The sequence below is a fragment of the Oryctolagus cuniculus genome, chromosome 6 (assembly GCF_964237555.1).
Source record: "Oryctolagus cuniculus chromosome 6, mOryCun1.1, whole genome shotgun sequence".
Classification (NCBI taxonomy): Eukaryota; Metazoa; Chordata; class Mammalia; order Lagomorpha; family Leporidae; genus Oryctolagus; species Oryctolagus cuniculus.
Genome location: NC_091437.1, coordinates 41,365,120 through 41,382,200, shown reverse-complemented (window position 1 = coordinate 41,382,200; position 17,081 = coordinate 41,365,120). Strand labels below are relative to the sequence as shown.

At 49.0% G+C, this 17,081-nt stretch overlaps 1 protein-coding gene across 2 annotated transcripts in view; it reads right to left on the bottom strand.

The window, feature by feature from the left end:
- Positions 1–4,670: 4,670 nt before the first annotated feature.
- Positions 4,671–17,081, bottom strand: part of GALNT10 (polypeptide N-acetylgalactosaminyltransferase 10) — a 256,674-nt gene continuing 244,263 nt past the window's right edge. The window contains exons 10-12 of one of the 2 annotated variants that reach the window (XM_002710328.5): positions 16,801–16,917; positions 9,212–9,361; positions 4,671–8,707 (exon numbers count right to left, since the gene is read on the bottom strand). In XM_002710328.5, the coding sequence (XP_002710374.2) occupies positions 8,549–8,707; positions 9,212–9,361; positions 16,801–16,917 (426 nt within the window). In that variant the 3' untranslated portion in view covers positions 4,671–8,548. The remainder of the gene's footprint in view (positions 8,708–9,211; positions 9,362–16,800; positions 16,918–17,081) is intronic. The other variant, XM_008255295.4, reaches the window with a different exon arrangement.

Sequence of the window (17,081 nt, the reverse complement as noted above, 5' to 3'; positions counted from 1 at the left end):
ATCAGAGACTGCCTATCAAGGCCCATGAGGCCCCTTACAGTCTGGCTTCTGCCTCCTGTTTCCTTCTTGTTCTCTTTCGTACTTGCTGCTCCAGCCTCCCCGACCTTCATCCCCTCCATACTCTCTCCACGGGGTCTTTGCACATGCTGCCCCTGCACCCAAATAGTCAGTCTCCCCTTCCCCTTCTCCTTCTCCAAGTAAAAGAGTTCAATTTTTTTTAAAGAAATAAGCGAGGTTTTAAAAAGTATATTCATTTTTATTTATTTGAAAGGCAGAGCACCAGAGATAGTCCCCAGATGCTCACAAACAGCCAGAGCTGGCCAGGCTGAAGCCAGGAGACAGAACTCCATGTAGGTTTCTTACATGGGTGTCAGGGACCCCAATACTTGAGCCATCATCTGTTGCCTCCCAGCATGTGCATTAGGAGGAAGCTAAATCAGAAACAAAGAAGCTGGCACTTGAACCCAGGCACACTGATATGGGATGTGGGCGTCCCAAGTAGCAGCGTTACAACCTCTGAGCCACAAGGCCTGTCCAAAAAGACTTATTAAACAAACAAAATAAACAAAGGAAATTACAAAAGAAAATAGGGGTACATGTGGCCACATAAAATTTATGTGCAAAATAAAATGCAATTATAGGCCAAAGCTTTAATGTCTACATAGAACGAAACAATGAAAGAACTAGGACTTAGAAAAGAATACACACACACATAGACACACACACACATAGATAACAATCAGTAAGCGAGCTAGTGCTGAGCACAGATGCATTCCGCCTATTCTGACAGGGACAACAGTCTGTCTTCACCATCTCACCCCAGATGCCCTCTTCAGCCCTGAGTGATAACTGTGTAAAAACTCGCGTACCATAAAACTTCTTTAAAGTATACAACTCAGGGGTTTGTAGTATGTTCACAGACTGTATAGCCACCAGCACCTCCTAATTCCAGAACATTTCCATCACCCCCAAAAGAAACCCCATTCATAGTAGCAGCAACTTCCCATTCCCTCTTCTTTGCCCTGATGACCACCAATCTCCTTTCTCTATGGATTTGCCTATTTCGGACTTTTCACATCTGAGGCCTTTTGTGTCTGGCTGTTTTCACTTAGCATATTTTCAAGGTTTATTCATGCTGTAGCATATATCAGTAATTTATTCCCTTCTATGGCTGAACAATATTCCATTAAATGGATGAATGCCATTTATTTGTATGTTCAAGCTTACATTTCCCTAATGACTAATGATGCTGATATCTTCTTATGTGCTATTTATGTTCCATGGTTATTTATATTATTTATATATTTTCTTTAAATAATGTTTGGGGCTGGCGCTGCGGTGCAGTGGGTTAAAATCCTGGCCTGCAGCACCAACATCCCATATGGGCACCAGTTCAAGTTCTGCTGCTCTGCTTCCAATTCAGCTCCCTGCTAATGCACCTGGGAAAGCAGCAGAGGATAGCCCAAGTTCTTGGGCCCCTGCACCCACATGGGAGACCCAGAAGAAGCTCCTGGTTTCAGATCAGCTCAGCTCCAGCTGTTGCGGCCATTTGGGGAGTGAACCAGTGGATGGAAGACCTCTTTCTCTCTACCTCTCTCTGTAACTCTTTCAAATAAATAAAATAAATCTTTAAAAAAATAAAAAAAGTTCAAATCTTTGCCCATATTTTAGGAAAACTTTTTTTATTAAATAATTATTTATTTATTTGAAAGGCAGAGTTTCAGAGAGAGAGAGAGAGAGAATATTCCATCTGCTGGTTCACTCCTCAAATGGCTGCAATGGCCAGGGCCAGGACAGGCCAAAGCCAGGAGTCCAGAACTGCACTGGGGTCTCCCACAAGGATGGCAGAGGCCTCCCAGGGTGCACATTAGCAGGAAGCTGGCATTACAAGTAGAGCCAGGTCTTAAACCCAGGCACTCCAATATGGGATGCAGGCATCCCAAGTAGCATCTTAACTGCCATGAAAAATGCCCACTTATGCAATTTACATCTTATTTAAACACATGTGGTTTGGCTTACTATCAACTCCATTTCAGTAGTATACAGCAACTTTGCCCCTTCTTAGTTCTGCTCCTCCCCACCTTTGGCCTGTATTGTCCTAAGAATCACATACTTCCTTATACATTGCACGTGCACCAACATACTTATACTTACTGATTTATGTGTTTTTTTTGTTTGTTTGTTTGTTTTTTTGGTTTTTGACAGGCAGAGTGGACAGTGAGAGAGAGACAGAGAGAAAGGTCTTCCTTTTGCTGTTGGTTCATCTTCCAATGGCCGCCACGGCCGGCACACCACGCTGATCTGATGGCAGGAGCCAGGTGCTTCTCCTGGTCTCCCATGGGGTGCAGGGCCCAAGCACTCGGGCCATCTTCCACTGTACTCCGGGCCACAGCAGAGAGCTGGCCTGGAAGAGGGGCAACCGGAACAGATTCCGGCGCCCCGACCGGGACTAGAACCCGGTGTGCCGGCGCCGCTAGGTGGAGGATTAGCCTAGTGAGCCATGGCGCCGGCCGATTTATGTGGTTTTAAGTCAGACAGGAGGGAAAAGTTACAAAGCCCCACTTATACTGTCTTCTTTATGAGTACTTACCTACTATTTATACTGACCAGTGGTTTTTTTTTTTTTTTTTTCATTTTAAAGATTTTATTTATTTATTTGAGAGGTAGAACTACAGACACAGAGAGGGAGAGAGAGAGAGAAAGGTCTTCCATGCTGGTTCATTCCCCAAATGGCTGCAAAGGAAGGAAATGGGCCGATCTGAAGCTGGGAGGCAGGAGCCTCCTCCGAGCCTCCCATGTGGGTGCAGGGACCCAAGCACTTCAGCCACCCTCCACCCCCCTCCACCCTAGGTGATAGCAGAGAGCTGGACCGGAAGAAGAGCAATCGGGAGTCAAACCGGGGCCCACGGGGGATGCAGGATGCTGGTGCACCCACCACATCACAGCGCCAGTCCCAGACCAGTGCTCTTCATTTGCTCATGAGGATTTGAATAACTGAGATCAGCCAATGGGAGGTAGTGTCAGGTGACTGCAAGGTAGATAAAAAGGAGAGGGCAGAGCCTGCATTCCTCCCAGTCCCTCTCTGCTTCAGCCGTAGCTCAGGAAGCACTTCTCCCTAGCTACATACAGCCCTTTCTGGATTCCACTGACACTGATGCTTCTTGCCTCTGCAGGCTTGGCAGTGGTAACCCTTTATGCTAGGCCGTAGGTTCCTGTGCTTTCAGCATGGCGGGTTATTTGTTTAACTCTGCCCACACTCCTTAAATAGTCCTTTTATTATACTTTCACTGTAAGCCTGGGAGTGGCTATTTCACGCCAAGACCATGGCTGATTCAGCATGCTCCAAAGACCAAGTTTCATGACGCAGTCTCCCACACACTTGTCCTTCGTAGAATTTACCACATTCTTAACCGCACCCTCATCTTCATGATCATCTGATGAAGGTCTTTCTCTAGGCCCAAGCCAGGAGGGCGGCACACATGTCTGTCCTGGCTCATCCTTGCGCCATATTTTCATTTCTAGCATTCAGTAGGTGTTTCTGATACATTTTTATGCAACAAATATAGCTAATATTTTTGGGCTAAATCTATTTCATGGAAGTACAAAGAGCTTTAGAATCGGAATCCTTCCCCATGTCTACAAGGCTATGAGATTGTACCAGGATAACATGGGAGCAGGGACACTGGGAACGTGGGCTGTGGCACTCGCCACTAAATCATTTTGGGTCAGGGGCTTCCCAGGGCTTCACTTTTTTAATATATGAAATTAAGAGTTTGGAATAGTAGTCAGAGGCATCGTGAACCTGAAAGAAATTGTTCTGAGGCTCAAACCTGTGGCATGGGCAGGATTTCTCTTCTCCCATTCACCCTTCTCCAATCCAGGATCCACAGTGCCCCCTGGTGGGCCCCAAGAGATAGCACTGGCGTCATGCTCACGGTCACCCACAGCGGCCACCAAGACTTAACTGCAGAACCACAAGTGGAGCTGGAAACGACATAACAGGCCTAGGTGGACCAGGGTTAGCACCATGTCTCAGTGAATTTTTTTGCAGAGCTGGACTTGCCGGGGCAGGGGGGGTCTTTCTATACATGGTGTTAGACAAAGCTAGTAGCCAACATTATCAAAATGTTCCCGTAAACAAGTACTTGTGGCTAACGGGTGAGCATCAGAGGGAGCTAAGTTTGTTTCATGTTGTCACTGCCTGCCTACAGTCCTCCACTCCGGGGTGCAGCCTGGAAGACCCTTTGTGGGCTGCCTCACCTAACTCTCACTTACCTCCTGCTCCAACGCGCTGAGGTAGGAGTTTCTTCCCACCGCAGAGCCCTTGCATCAGCTGCCCCCTCTGCCTAGAAGTCTCGTCCCTCAAACGGCCTATTTGTTCAGCCCTCACGTCTCTTCTCTCTCATAAAGAGGCATGCCCTGGCCATCCTCACTAACATTGGTGCCCACCCCCGGCCCTCAAATATCATTTTCTATCCCTCAAGGCCCCACTGGCCTCTGAAATCATCACAGTGGGTAGCTAAGGCCTGCCTCTCTCCCTCGGGAGCAATGGCTGTTGGGAATTTGTTCAGTACCCCGATGAGTGCCTGGACATTGACTAGGTACTCAGTGAAGAGGGGAGGGATGACAGACGGGAGGACACCACACACAAGGAATAAGGCAGAGAGCACTTTAGACAAAGTCTGGAGGTTTACTCAACAATAATCACAGTCACAACTGTACATGGTACGTCAGTTCTTCACAAAGGCTCACTTTTCCAGGCAGGAGGAGAGAGGTTGGTGGTCTTGCACTTTCTCTACAGAGTCTCAGTCTGACTTCTCTATGGAAGCCCATATATTCCGCCTGCAACCCCTTGGGGAACCCACTCTCCAAGCCAGTAACAGAGCAGGGCCCAGCCCTGTTGTCAGGCACAAACGAATGAAAGCCATTTAGGAAGGGGATGTTAGGATGACCTTGTCACTTAGTACGCAGGCCCAACTCTCACCCCAGAGGTGGCTGTGAGCCTTGGCTCAAGATCAAGCTTAAGCTAAAATATTTTTTAGACCATCATTTGAAAGCAGAAAAGAATTCCAGAACAGAATTGCACTTCTTGCCCTTTTTCCCACACTTATATTCAGAAAACATTAAAAATGCACTGCCTCCTAGGAAGTAGAAAAGATCACCCAATCCGTACAAATGAGGTGTCGCTGAAGCAAGGAATCTGGACTTCTCAGTTATTACTGGAAAGGGCTCGGCCACTTTTTTCAGACTCCAGAGACTAGGAAGATGAGATGCACAGAAAGAAATGTGTGGAGCCATTTTTGAGGATGTCACTTAATTTTTAAGGAGAAAAAGGAATTTGACCAGTAGGAAGTTCGAAAAGGGCATGGGAATGTGGGCTTGGATATCCACATGCTGCATCTTCAACCCAAACTGCTCTTTCCTCCCTGGCCCTAATGTCACAGCCCTACACTCTTCCTCTGCACCCTATCTGGTTCTGGGTGATTTCTTCCTAAAGGGAAGTTCCTAGGATGTTTTCAGAGGTGAAGGATCCAGGGAAGGGCACGTGATGGAATGGCTTTCACACATGGGCCTACAGATTCAACTGCCACTAAAGGCCTTGTACTTACAGCCAAGGTGTTGTTTGCATTCCGAAATGTTTCTGAAGTCTTCCTTTGGAAGGACGGCTGGTAGGCCACACGGCCAGGGCACTTTGTTGCCATCCCCTCGCTTGTGAGCTGGTCCTCAGGTGAGGATACAAGGCCCACTTTCCCAGCCATGACTTGGCTGACAATGTCTCCACAGGCTCCTGGCTGAGTTTTGCTGAGCCTCAGCTGGGGATGTGAGCAGACACCTGAACCCTCAACACAAGCGGTTTTCAAAAATGAGTCCTAAACAACAAGTGGGTTAGCACTGGAAATTAGCTGGTCATTGTCACTGAACTGAGAAAATTCTGTCTTTCCTTTCCACATTACATAGTCAGCTCCCAGGACCCACTGTGGTGGGCTCAGCCATGACAAATGCCAGGGTGCTCAGAGGACTCGCCCATCCCCATTGAGGATGTGAGGTCGGCCTGGGAAGGGGGAACTGAAGGAGAGGAAAAAGGGAGGCTGCATCCCACAGGAACCCTGGTCTTGCCAGACCCCTTCCACCCACGAAGGGGACCACTGGGGAATCTAGCCAATGCTCTGCACTCCTGAATCCCAATGAAGAGGGACAAGCCAATCCCTCTGTCTAGGGGTTGGGGTAGGGTATGGCAACACGACCCCCAAACAGGGCCCAGTGAGGTAATGCAGGGCCTGTGCTCAGGGACCACCAAGGCCCTCCTAGCAGGAACGAGTTGCCCAGCAGCCCTTTAACTGGGAGGGCTACTCGCGCTGATGGAACAACTCGGACCCCCTGCGGGCGTCTCAGCCTCAGCTCTTGCTCCAGGCCACCATCTCCCGCTTGAAATCAGACGTTAAGAAACACATTCATCCAACAGGAACTGCACACACCACCAAAAATGCTTCCCTCCCCGACCCCTGCCCCTTTACGTCTTCTAGCAAGGCACTAAGAAATGGTTCAAGTTTAGGGATTTGCTGTACATTTGCATTTTTTTTCTTTTTTAAAAGGCACAGTTTTTATTCGAATGATGCTGCGTTGCTCTCGGATGATGACTCTTAATTCATCTCCCCGAAGTGCAACACTCTTGCTCCCCTAGATTTCAGAAGCAGCCTCGTCTTTGACCCCTTTCTGTAGAGGGCCGCTTGTAAAGACAGGGCACTCACTTGGGAAAGGGCACAAGGAACCGGCCGGCAAGCCTCACGAACACACGGCCTCCTCTCCTGGACACAGCCGTCCAGAGCAGGGCTGTGCTGGGGGCAGAAGTGGAAGCCATCCTTTGCCAGCCTAACGTTCAATTTGGTGGGGTATTACCACCCCTCTCTCCCCGATTATGGTCGGCCTTGAGATTTGCCAGCATCTCAAAGGCAGGTTCGTGGCTCTGTTCCCAGATTTGTATTATTTAATTGGTAAATGATGCAATCAAGAGATCCGGCTCTAACTGGAATAGTGATTTCAAGTACTTTCTGGGCTAACCGGCAGAAGCCATGGGTTGTGGAACGTGATTTCCATTTCTGAATCAGGGTGTGGCAGGTTGGTTACAGAAATGCTTCCTATTAGTTCAGGAACCCCTTGGGAGTCTGATATGTAATTAATAAAGCAAAAGGTCAATGTGAAGGGCTGGCATGGAGCTGGGAACAGATAGGGTCATAGGACACAGGGTTCTTTTCTCCGCTGCAAAGGACTGCAGCTGTGACGATGGTGGGAAGTTCCAGGTCTTCAGGTGTTGCCTGAGGACCTTGCTGTATGGAAGCTTCTGGAGGAAGCTGATGGACACAGGTCCTCATGCTTCCTCCCTTTGGCACCAACCTTGGATTTCACAGATGCCTCTAGGCTGGGGGTTACCTTGACTGTATTATACCTTTCTGGTTGCTTTTGTAATAACATTCTGGAAATCCATACTGGAGGCTACTACACCAGAAACCTACATAGCAACTAGTTTGCGAATGAACTCTAGGGTCCTTTAAAAACTCAGGAGTTCTATAGGAGAACCAGAACCACGACAAGGTGAGAGGCTAGGCATCTGGCCCGCAGCTGATCCTGGAGGCTTCCAGATTCTGTGAGGTAAAGCACCTCCCTTCCTCTCTTGAGGCTGCCCAGCACGGAGAGAGGGCAATGGAAGCAGGGACCGGGGAACCTCAGCCGGCATTTCTAGGCAGGTCTCCTACTTGTCCTTTCCCATGGGCCCACGGCCATCTGAATCACAGCCCCGGAAAGCTGGTGGCTCGGCTGTGCTTGTGCCTGGGAAGTACTACAACGAGCACTTCCAGCACTCAGAGAGCAGAGGGAGAACCTCTTGTATGTCCATGGCTGCAAAGGAGTTTCTGGGGCCCCTTGTCTGACCCCATGCCTGGTAGCTGGCCGGCATTCAGCATGGAGCACTCTGAGGGCCCTGGATTTGGCCTTTGAGCCAATCGCCTGGAGCTGAGACACAGAACAGATGCTGATCAGTAACTGCTGTCCCTGTAAGACAGGCAGAGACTGAAGGACCCCAAGGAGGACTTCTTTCCCTTTTGCTGCAAAAGGGTGACATCGGTGCTAAAAGCTGCCCCAAACAGGCAGATGTTGCCTTCCTAAAGCACCGTCGTGTATGAGAGCTGCTTGAGGCCTGGGCAACCCTGTAGGCCTTATTTCTGGATGGCCTCAGGCTGCCTGGCACAGTGCTCCAGGGGACATGGTTACAAAGTCAAACAGGCCCTCCTGCTTTTCCATGGTGCCAGCAGGGATTAAAGCAGGCTCTGCTTTCCTGTGGGGCCTCTTGTGGAGGCTGCCCCCCACCCTGCCCTCACGACTGAGGGGCTCAGGGACCAAGCAGACCCCTTGCTCCAGCTTCCAAAGCCCTCTTTGCCTTGAATCGTTTGGCCAGCACCTGATACACCATGGTACCCACGGAGGCTCTGCCTGCCTCAGGAGAGGCAGGTGCAGCGAGGGGACCCTGCTGGGCCTGCCAAGGGGATGTGAGGGCTCAGTTTCTATTGAATTTTTCCAAGACCGTGGAGTTGGTGTGTTCAAACAGCCACTGCTGGGTAAGTGAGGCAGGGTTGCACGTGTTCATGAAGATCCTGTGGTCACTTTCGCTGCAGTCCATGCAGCTGCCGCTGACAGGGTGGTACAGGGTCTTGTCCTACAAAACAGGGAGGGAATCAGTCAGCCAGCGCCACAGAACACAAGCAGCAGCAGCAGCAGCAGCAGCAGCAATGAGGAGGTGAGGAAGGGACTGGGTAGCTGCTCACAGACCCGTTCGCTGTTTTCCTGAGCGCACGGCCAGACATCGTGCGGCCTCCCTTGCAGTGGTGTTGCCATGTGACAGGGTTCTAGCTGCTGGGATGTGGCAGGACCAATGCCTGCCACTTCCAGGGCCCTGATACTGCCCATCTTGAGCCAAATTTCACTGGTCTTCGTGGTGTCTGGGTGTTTCTTTTCTTTTTAAACAGACTCAGTTGCCAACATTTAAGATTTGGGGATTTCATGTAAATGTCTGGATTTCTAGCTTCTGTTGAATCAAGTGGAAAACTGGGCATGGCCCGTTTGTGGAGTAACTGAGTGAGTGGGGGTGGCCTATGTCACTTAAAAAGGAAACAAACCCTAAGCAGGTTGCAAAGCCGCCCCAGCCCCCATCTGGTCTTACTGTGCGGTACTTCCACAGCTGGTTGCCCTTCATGCTGTGGCAGTCGTAGAGGGTGACAGGGCTGGTGTGGGAGATGGCGTCAAAGCAGAACTTCTTGGTGTGCTGGGGGTCTCCAGGCCGGATGTCCTCTCGCCAAGTGAAGGTGAACACCTGTGCACACGGGGACACTGTGATAGGGACTCCTTCCCTCCTTCCGTCCTTCCCCGCTTCCTTCCCCCCTTCCCCCCACTTCCTTCCTTCCTCCCTCCCTCCCTCCCTCCCTTTTTTTAAAAAAATTTATTTCAAAGGTAGAAAGACAGAGAGAGAGAGAGAAAGATATCTCCCATCTACTGGTTCACTCTCCAAATGCCTACCACAGCTGGGGCAGGGCCAGGTGGCAGGGACCCAAGTACTTGAGCCATCCTCTGCTGTCTCCCAGGATGAGCATTAGCAGGAAATAGAAACGGAACCACAACTCGAACCCAAGCACTCTGATGTGGGATGAGGGTTATCTCAAAAGTGGCATCTTAACTTCTGTGCCAAATGCTTGTGTCCTTTTTCCTCCACTTTTTTAAGTTATGGAAAATTTTAAACACAGAAGTCCAAAAAGAGTACATGAAGAATCTTCATAAAGTTCATGAAAAAGATTATTTTTAAATTCCATTTTCCCATGAACCCTTTGAAGTACTCTTATACTGACCATACCTCTTGCTCTAATTACCCAGCTTCAAATGTTACCAACTCACAGCCAGGTTGTTATAACTCTATCCACTCCACCTTCCCTACTCCTACATTATATGGAGGCAAATCCCAGATGTCATATCATGTTGGATAGAAATACGCAGTCAGTACCATTAAGAACAATTAACAGTTACTACAAAGTCCTCAGTGTTGTCAAATACCCAGAGTTCAAGTGTTTCTGGATTGCCTTATCAATTTCTTTTCACAGTTAGTCTGTTTGAATCAGGATCCAAACTTAGTGCATTTGGTTGATAAGCTTTTTTCTTTCTAGTAGCTTTGTTGAAGGATAATTACATACAATAAACTGAACACTTTTCAAGTGTACAACTGGATATTTTTGACATGTTTTTACCCATGAAATCATCACCCCCAGAGTGTCCTCAAGCTCTTTGTAATCTCTTCCTCCTGTCCCCCTCCCTCCATGTCCCTAGGCAACCACTCATCTGCTTTCTTCTACCAGAGATTAGATTGCAATTTCTAGAATTTTATATAAAAGGAATCATACAGTAGTTGGCATTTGGGGGCCGGCACCATGGCTCTTTTGGCTAATCCTCTGCCTGCGGTGCCAGCATCCCGTATGGGTGCCGGGTTCTAGTCCCGGTTGCTCTTCCTCCAGTCCAGCTGTCTGCTGTGGCCTGGGAGGGCACTGGAGGATGGCCCAGGTGCTTGGGCCCTGCACCCGCATGGGAGACCAGGAGAAGCACCTGGCTCCTGGCTTTGGATCGGCGCAGTGCTGGCTGTAGCGGCCATTTGGGGAGTGAACCAACAGAAAGAAGACCTTTCTCTCTCTCTCTCTCTCTCTCACTGTCTATAACTCTACCTGTCAACAAAAATAATAAAAATTAAAAAATTAAAAAAATAAAGTAGTTGGCATTTGGTGCAACAGTTAATAAACCACTTGGGACACCTGCAACCTATGTCAAAGTGCCCAGGTTCAAGTCCCAGCTCTGTTTCCTATGCAGCTTCCTGTTAATGCATACTGTGGGAGGCAGCAGATGCTGGCCCAAGCACTTGGGTCCTTGCCATCCATATGTGAGCTCCAGATGGATTCGCTCTTGGCTTCAACCTGGCCCAGCCTGGCTGTTGCAGGCATTTGAGGAGTGAACCAGTGGATGGTTCTGTCTGTCTCTCTGCCTTTCAAATAAGTATTTAAGTAAACAAATCAATACAATGAATCATCTAGCACACGTTCTCTAGTCTGCTTTCTTGCATGCAGCATAATTCTGCTGCTATTCAGCCATATTACAACAGCATTTACCAGTAGTTCCTTCCTTGTGGCTGCTGAGTTCTGTTTCACTGCAAAGTATTTCAGATACCTGTTCTTGGACGTCTGTCCTGTCTCCAGTTTTTGGCTATTACAAAGAAAGCTGCTACGAACATTTGTGTACGTATGTACACATTTTTTTTCTCTCTTGGACAAGTACCTAGGAGTGGAATGGTTCACAGGATATATCAATGCCTAACTTTCTATGAAACTGCCAAATGATATTCCAAGGTGGTGGTAGTCTTATCTTTTATGTTCCCACCATCAATGTATAAACATATTTGAAAATCTTCATAGCCAGTGTACACTGTGAAAACATGAGGCCAACGTTTAAAAATGTTTTGTCCCCAAATAAGCTTTTCCATTCTGTTTTTCCGCATGAACTTTTGGAAGTACCCTCATACAGTTCCAGTTCACCTACATCCTTGCCTTCCTTTGGCCCATCTTTTTAATACATGTGTGGTGGCATCTCCTTCCACTTCTAATTTCCAGTTCTCTAACAACTAACACCATTAATATATTTAATATTTTTTTAAAGACTTAGTTTATTTATTTCAACAGCAAAGTGACAGAAGGAGAGACACACACAGAGAAAGAGACCTTCAATCTGCTAGCTCACTCCCCAAATGGCAAAAGCAACCAGGCGTGGGTCAGGCCAAAGCCAAGAGACTGGAACTCCATTTGGGCTTCCCATGTAGGGACCTATGCACTTGGGTCATCTGCTGCTGCTTTCTCAGGGGCGTTGGCAGGGAGCTGGATCAGAAGTGGATCGGCTGGGACACAAATTGGTGCCCAAAATGAGATGCTGGTGTTGGGGGCGGTAGCTCAACCCACTATGCTGGCCTCCTAAATTTTTTTTTTTATATTTGAGTTTTGAGAGTGGATACAACTTGTCACCAGATATATACTTTACAAACACTTTCTTCCAGTCTATGGCTTGGCTTTTTATTTTCTCAACAATATCTTTTAAAGAATAGCAGTCTTTTCATTCTGAAGTCCAGTTTATCATTTTTTTTTTTCTTTTATGGACTGTGTCTTTGTGATTCTAACTAGGAACTTACTGTTCAACCTAGGGTTACAACTATCTTTGCTAATGTTCTCTTCAAAAAGCTTTTTACCTTGAGGTTTTATGTTAGATCTATGATATGGTTTGAGCTAATTTTGTATTTGCTATAAGATGTGCATTTTTTTTGCATATGGATATTACATTGTTCCAGCATCATTTGTTGAAAAGACCATTTCTTCACTGAACTGCTTTTATACCTCTGTCAAAAATCAGTTGTCTTGGAGCCGGTGCTGTGGCATAGCAGGTAAAGCTGCCGCCTTCAGTGCCAGAATCCCATATGGGTGCCGGTTCCAGTCCCGACTACTCCACTTCCGATCCAGCTTTCTGCTATAGTCTGGGAAAGCAGTAGAAGAAGGCCCAAGTCGGTGGGCACCTGTACTTGCATGGGAGACCTGGAAGAAGCTCCTGGCTCCTGGCTTTGGATTGGCCCAGCTCCAGACATCGTGGCCATTTGGGAAGAGAACCAGCAGATGAAGACCTCTCTCTCTTTGACTTTCAAATAAACAAATAAATCTTAAAAAAAAAAAAAAACAGTTATCTTAATATGTTATATGCATGGGTTTATTTCTAGCTTCTATTTTGTCCCATTGATCTTTATGGCAGTACCATGTTGTCTTTTTTTTTTTTTTTAAGATTTATTTATTTATTTGAAACTCAGAGTTATACACAGAGAGGAGAGGCAGAGAGAGAGAGAGAGAGAGGTCTTCTATCCGCTAGTTCACTCCCCAATTGGCTGCAATGGCTGGAGCTGTGCTGATCCGAAGCCATGAACCAGGAGCTTCCTCTGGGTCTCCCACACGGATGCAGGGGCCCAAGGATCTGGGCCATCTTTTACTGCTTTCCCCGGCTAGAGCAGAGAGCTGGATCGGAAGTGGAGCAGCCAGGACTTGAACCAACACCCATATGGGATGCTAGTACTGCAGGCAGCGGCTTTACCTGCTATGCCACAGCGCTGGTCCCACCATGTTGTCTTGATAACTTGCTTTATGCCTTGAAATGAGGCAGTGTTAGTTCTTTAACGCCGTACTTCTTTTTGAAAGCTGTTTTGAATGTTTTAAGTCCTGTGCACTCATTTCTATATAAATTTTAAGATCAGGTTTTCAATTTTTAGAAAAAAGCCTGTTGGGGCCAGTGCTGTGGCGTAGTGAGTAAAGCTGCCTGCAGTGCTGGCATCCCATCTGGGCGCCAGTTCAAATCCAGACTGCTCCACTTCCAATCCAGCTCTCTGCTATGGCCTGGGAAAGCAGTAGAAGATGGCTCAAGTCCTTGGGCCCCTGTACCTGCATAGGAAGACCTGGAGGAAGCGCCTGGCTTTGGATTGGCACAGCTCCAACCATGTCGCCAATTGGGGAGTGCACCAGTGGATGCAAGACTCACTCTTTGCCTCTCCTCCTCTCTCTGTATAACTCTTTCTCTCTCTTTTTTTAAAGATTTATTTATTTTACTTGGAAGTCAGTTACACAGAGAGAGAAGGGGAGAGGGGGAGAGAGAGAGAGAGAGAGAGAGAGAGAGAGGTAGAGACAGAGAGAGAGGTCTTCCATCTGCTGGTTCACTCCCCAATTGGTCGCAACGGCCGGAACTGCGCCGATCTCAAGTCAGGAGCCAGGAGCTTCTTCCGGGTCTCCCACATGGGTGCAGGGGACCCAAGGACTTGGGCCATCTTCTACTGATTTCCCAAGCCATAGCAGAGAGTTGGATCGGAAGTGGAGCAGCCAGGACTGAACTGGCACCCATATGGGACGCCAGCACTGCCGGCGGCAGCTTTACCCACTACGCCACAGCACTGGCCACTGCATACAATTTTTGCATTTATGTTCCTGAGATGTTGGTCTGTGGTTGGTCTTATAATGTCTTAGTTTGGCTTTGGTATTAAAGTAATGCCAGCTTCAAAATGGGCTGGCAAGTACGCCTCCTTTTCCTGGAAGGGTTTTTGTAGAACTGGTAACATCTCTTCCATAAATGTTTGGTATAATTCACCATTGAGGACATCTGGACCTGGGCTTGTCTTTGTGGAGAAATTTTAATGACAATGTTCTTTTCTTTAACAGAAGGATGGTGCTTTCCACTTTGGCTAGTGAGAACGGGCACTATTCCTGGCCCTGTGTGGGCTCCAGGCACTCTTCCCTCTAAGCCTCTTGGGTGGCTCTTTCTTTAGCTCCATGAAGTGTCCTCACATGCATGCACTTAGCTGAATATTTAAGGCGAGCCCTATATAAATCTCAGAAGCTCTCTCTGCCTAGGTCTCTCCTCTCCCATATTCTGTTTTTGAATTCTAGCCACCTTGGTCTCCTGTACTCTTGGCTCTGTCTTTGCAATTCAGGGAGTCTGCCTGGCTCCACCTGGGTTCTCTCCCCGTGACCCAGGACTACAAGTTCCTGAAGGACAGAGGATGAGACCCTCACAGGGCTCACCTCACTGGGGTCCCATCTGTTAAGGATTACTCATCTTCAAGGGCTGATGTTGCATTGTAGAACAGTGGGTTAAACCTCCACTGGCAATGTTGACATCCCTATCAGAGTGCAGGTTCAAGTCCTGGCTGCTCCACTTCTGATCTAGCTCCCTGTTAACACACCTGGGAAGGCAGTGGAAGACAGCGCAAGTGCTTGGGTCCCTGCACCCACATGGAAGACCCAGAAGTTCCTGGCTTCAGCCAGGACCAGTCCTGGCTGCTGTGGCCATCTGGGGGAGTGAACCAGTAGATGGAGGATCTCTCTCTCTCTCTCTCTCTCTCTCTCCCTCCCTCCCTCCCTCTCTGTAGTTCTGCCTTTTGAATAAATAAATTTTTAAAATTGAAGAGTCCCGTTGTTTTGCATCTTATGCCCATGTTTTCATTGTTTTGGGCAGGAGGCTATGTTCAGTCCCTGTTACTCCTCCTTGGCCAATGTGGGGACCGTGTGGGGATGGCAGCCGCTGCTTCCTGTTTATTTCCCAGGCCTTCTCCAGCTCAGGAGCTGCCTTTGAGCCTCTCATTTCTGCCTCTGCAGGGCTGGGCAACTTTTTTCCTGTCAACGGCCGAGTGGGTATTTCTGACATCATTCGCAGGCCATGCAGATCTCACTGGGGTAATGGGCTGTCATGCTTCCCTTCTCAGCAGGTGGAGGCTGGCGTAGCCACCCACACAGGCACCCTGCTTTGCTTGTTTGAGCGAGTCCACAGGCACGAACGTGCACTCTCTGCCACACAGTGAGGCTCCCTGGGCAACTTCTGTTCAGGGGTCTCTTGCAGCTGCAGGGTAGGGTGGCAGTGGGGAGTGGAATTCTGATGAACGTGTCCGGGAGAGCCACTCCTAGAATTGTTATCAGGAAGGCTGCAGCAGAGAGGCAGGCATTCTGGGGGAGGTGGGTGCAGAGCTGGCCAGGTGGTGGCAGCAGCTGTTCTTGGTGTGTGTACTGTATGTTCCTTTCTTCTGAGTCCTGCATATGTGGGGAACCCGTGCTATCAGACATATCAGACTTCTAAAGTGCCAGAAAATCCACAGTAAGATGAAAAATGTATCCTCAGACCCAGAGTCAGAGATGCTGAGCTATTCAAGAGTGTGGTTAACCGCGTGGAGGAGAGGACGCCAGAAAGCTGCAGGCAACTGCCTGGGAGAGGCAGATCTTCCCGCCAGGCTGCGACTTCCACTCTGCGTTCTTCAGGAAACATCCCTCAGGGATGAGGGATGGCACTCTCCCACCTTCTTGCCTATCCTCTGGGTGACCACGAGTGGGCACAAGCCCCAGACCCCACCCACACGAGGACGTCCTCACCTCCCTGAATCGTGAGAGCCCCATGTCTTTTTCAGAACATTCAGAAGGGGACGTGCCTACCCACTGCGGGCTGCTGGCGGCCATGTGAGGAGAGCCAGGTTAAGAAGGCAGTCAGGGGCCGGCGCTCCGGCGTAGCGGGTAAAGCTACTGCCTGCAGTGCCGGCATCCCATATGGGTGCCGGTTCATGTCGGGCTGCTCCACTTTTGATCCAGCTCTCTGCTATGGCCTGGGAAAGCAGTAGAAGATGGCCCAAGTCCTTGGGCCCCTGCACCCATGTGGGAGACCCAGAGGAAGCTTCTGGCTCCTGGCTTCAGATCGGCCCAGCTCTAGCCGTGTGGCCAACTGGGGAGTGAATCAGCAGATGGAAGACCTTTCTCTCTGCCTCTCCTTCTCTCTGTGTATAACTCTTTCAAATAAATTAATAGATCTTTAAAAAAAAAAAAAAAAAACAACAACAACAGAGAGAGAAGCAGGCTCTGCAGAGGCCCAGGTGATAACACCAAGACCTTTCAGTGACCTAGGCCACTAATTCCCTCTTTTCGTTGACCATTATGTAGGCCAGGTGCCTGTCATTTGTGACCCCAGCAGCCCAGCTGGATTCACTGTAGTGACTGTGAGTATGTATGCCTCCACGGCGTACAGGAGTCTCCTATAACCAACCCATCCCCGAGCCTGCCAATCGTTACTCACCGCTGACCCAGGCCGCCCCTCCCAGCTCTGATCACTGCATAGCCCAGGCTGCAGACAGCATGGGGAAGCCAGGCTCAGGCCCCGGGCAGCGGTCCTCACCTGCATGCTGTTCCACGCGGCCTCTCCGCGGTCCCGGACGCAGCTCTCCAGCCTCAGAGGCGAGCCCAGGGCCCAGTGCTTGGTGTCTGCACATAGCCCGGTGCCCACATTGCGAATCTGAGAGGGAAAGAAGGAAGGAGTGGACCCGTGAGGTGCCTCAAGGTACCCAAAGGGCGCTGGCTGGAGGTGAGTTTGGGCCAGGGCACAAACCTGAGCTCTGGCTTGGCTTAGTAAAGCTTGCCCTGGGATGCAGGAAGTACCTTCAGCCTTTCAGCAAAGGA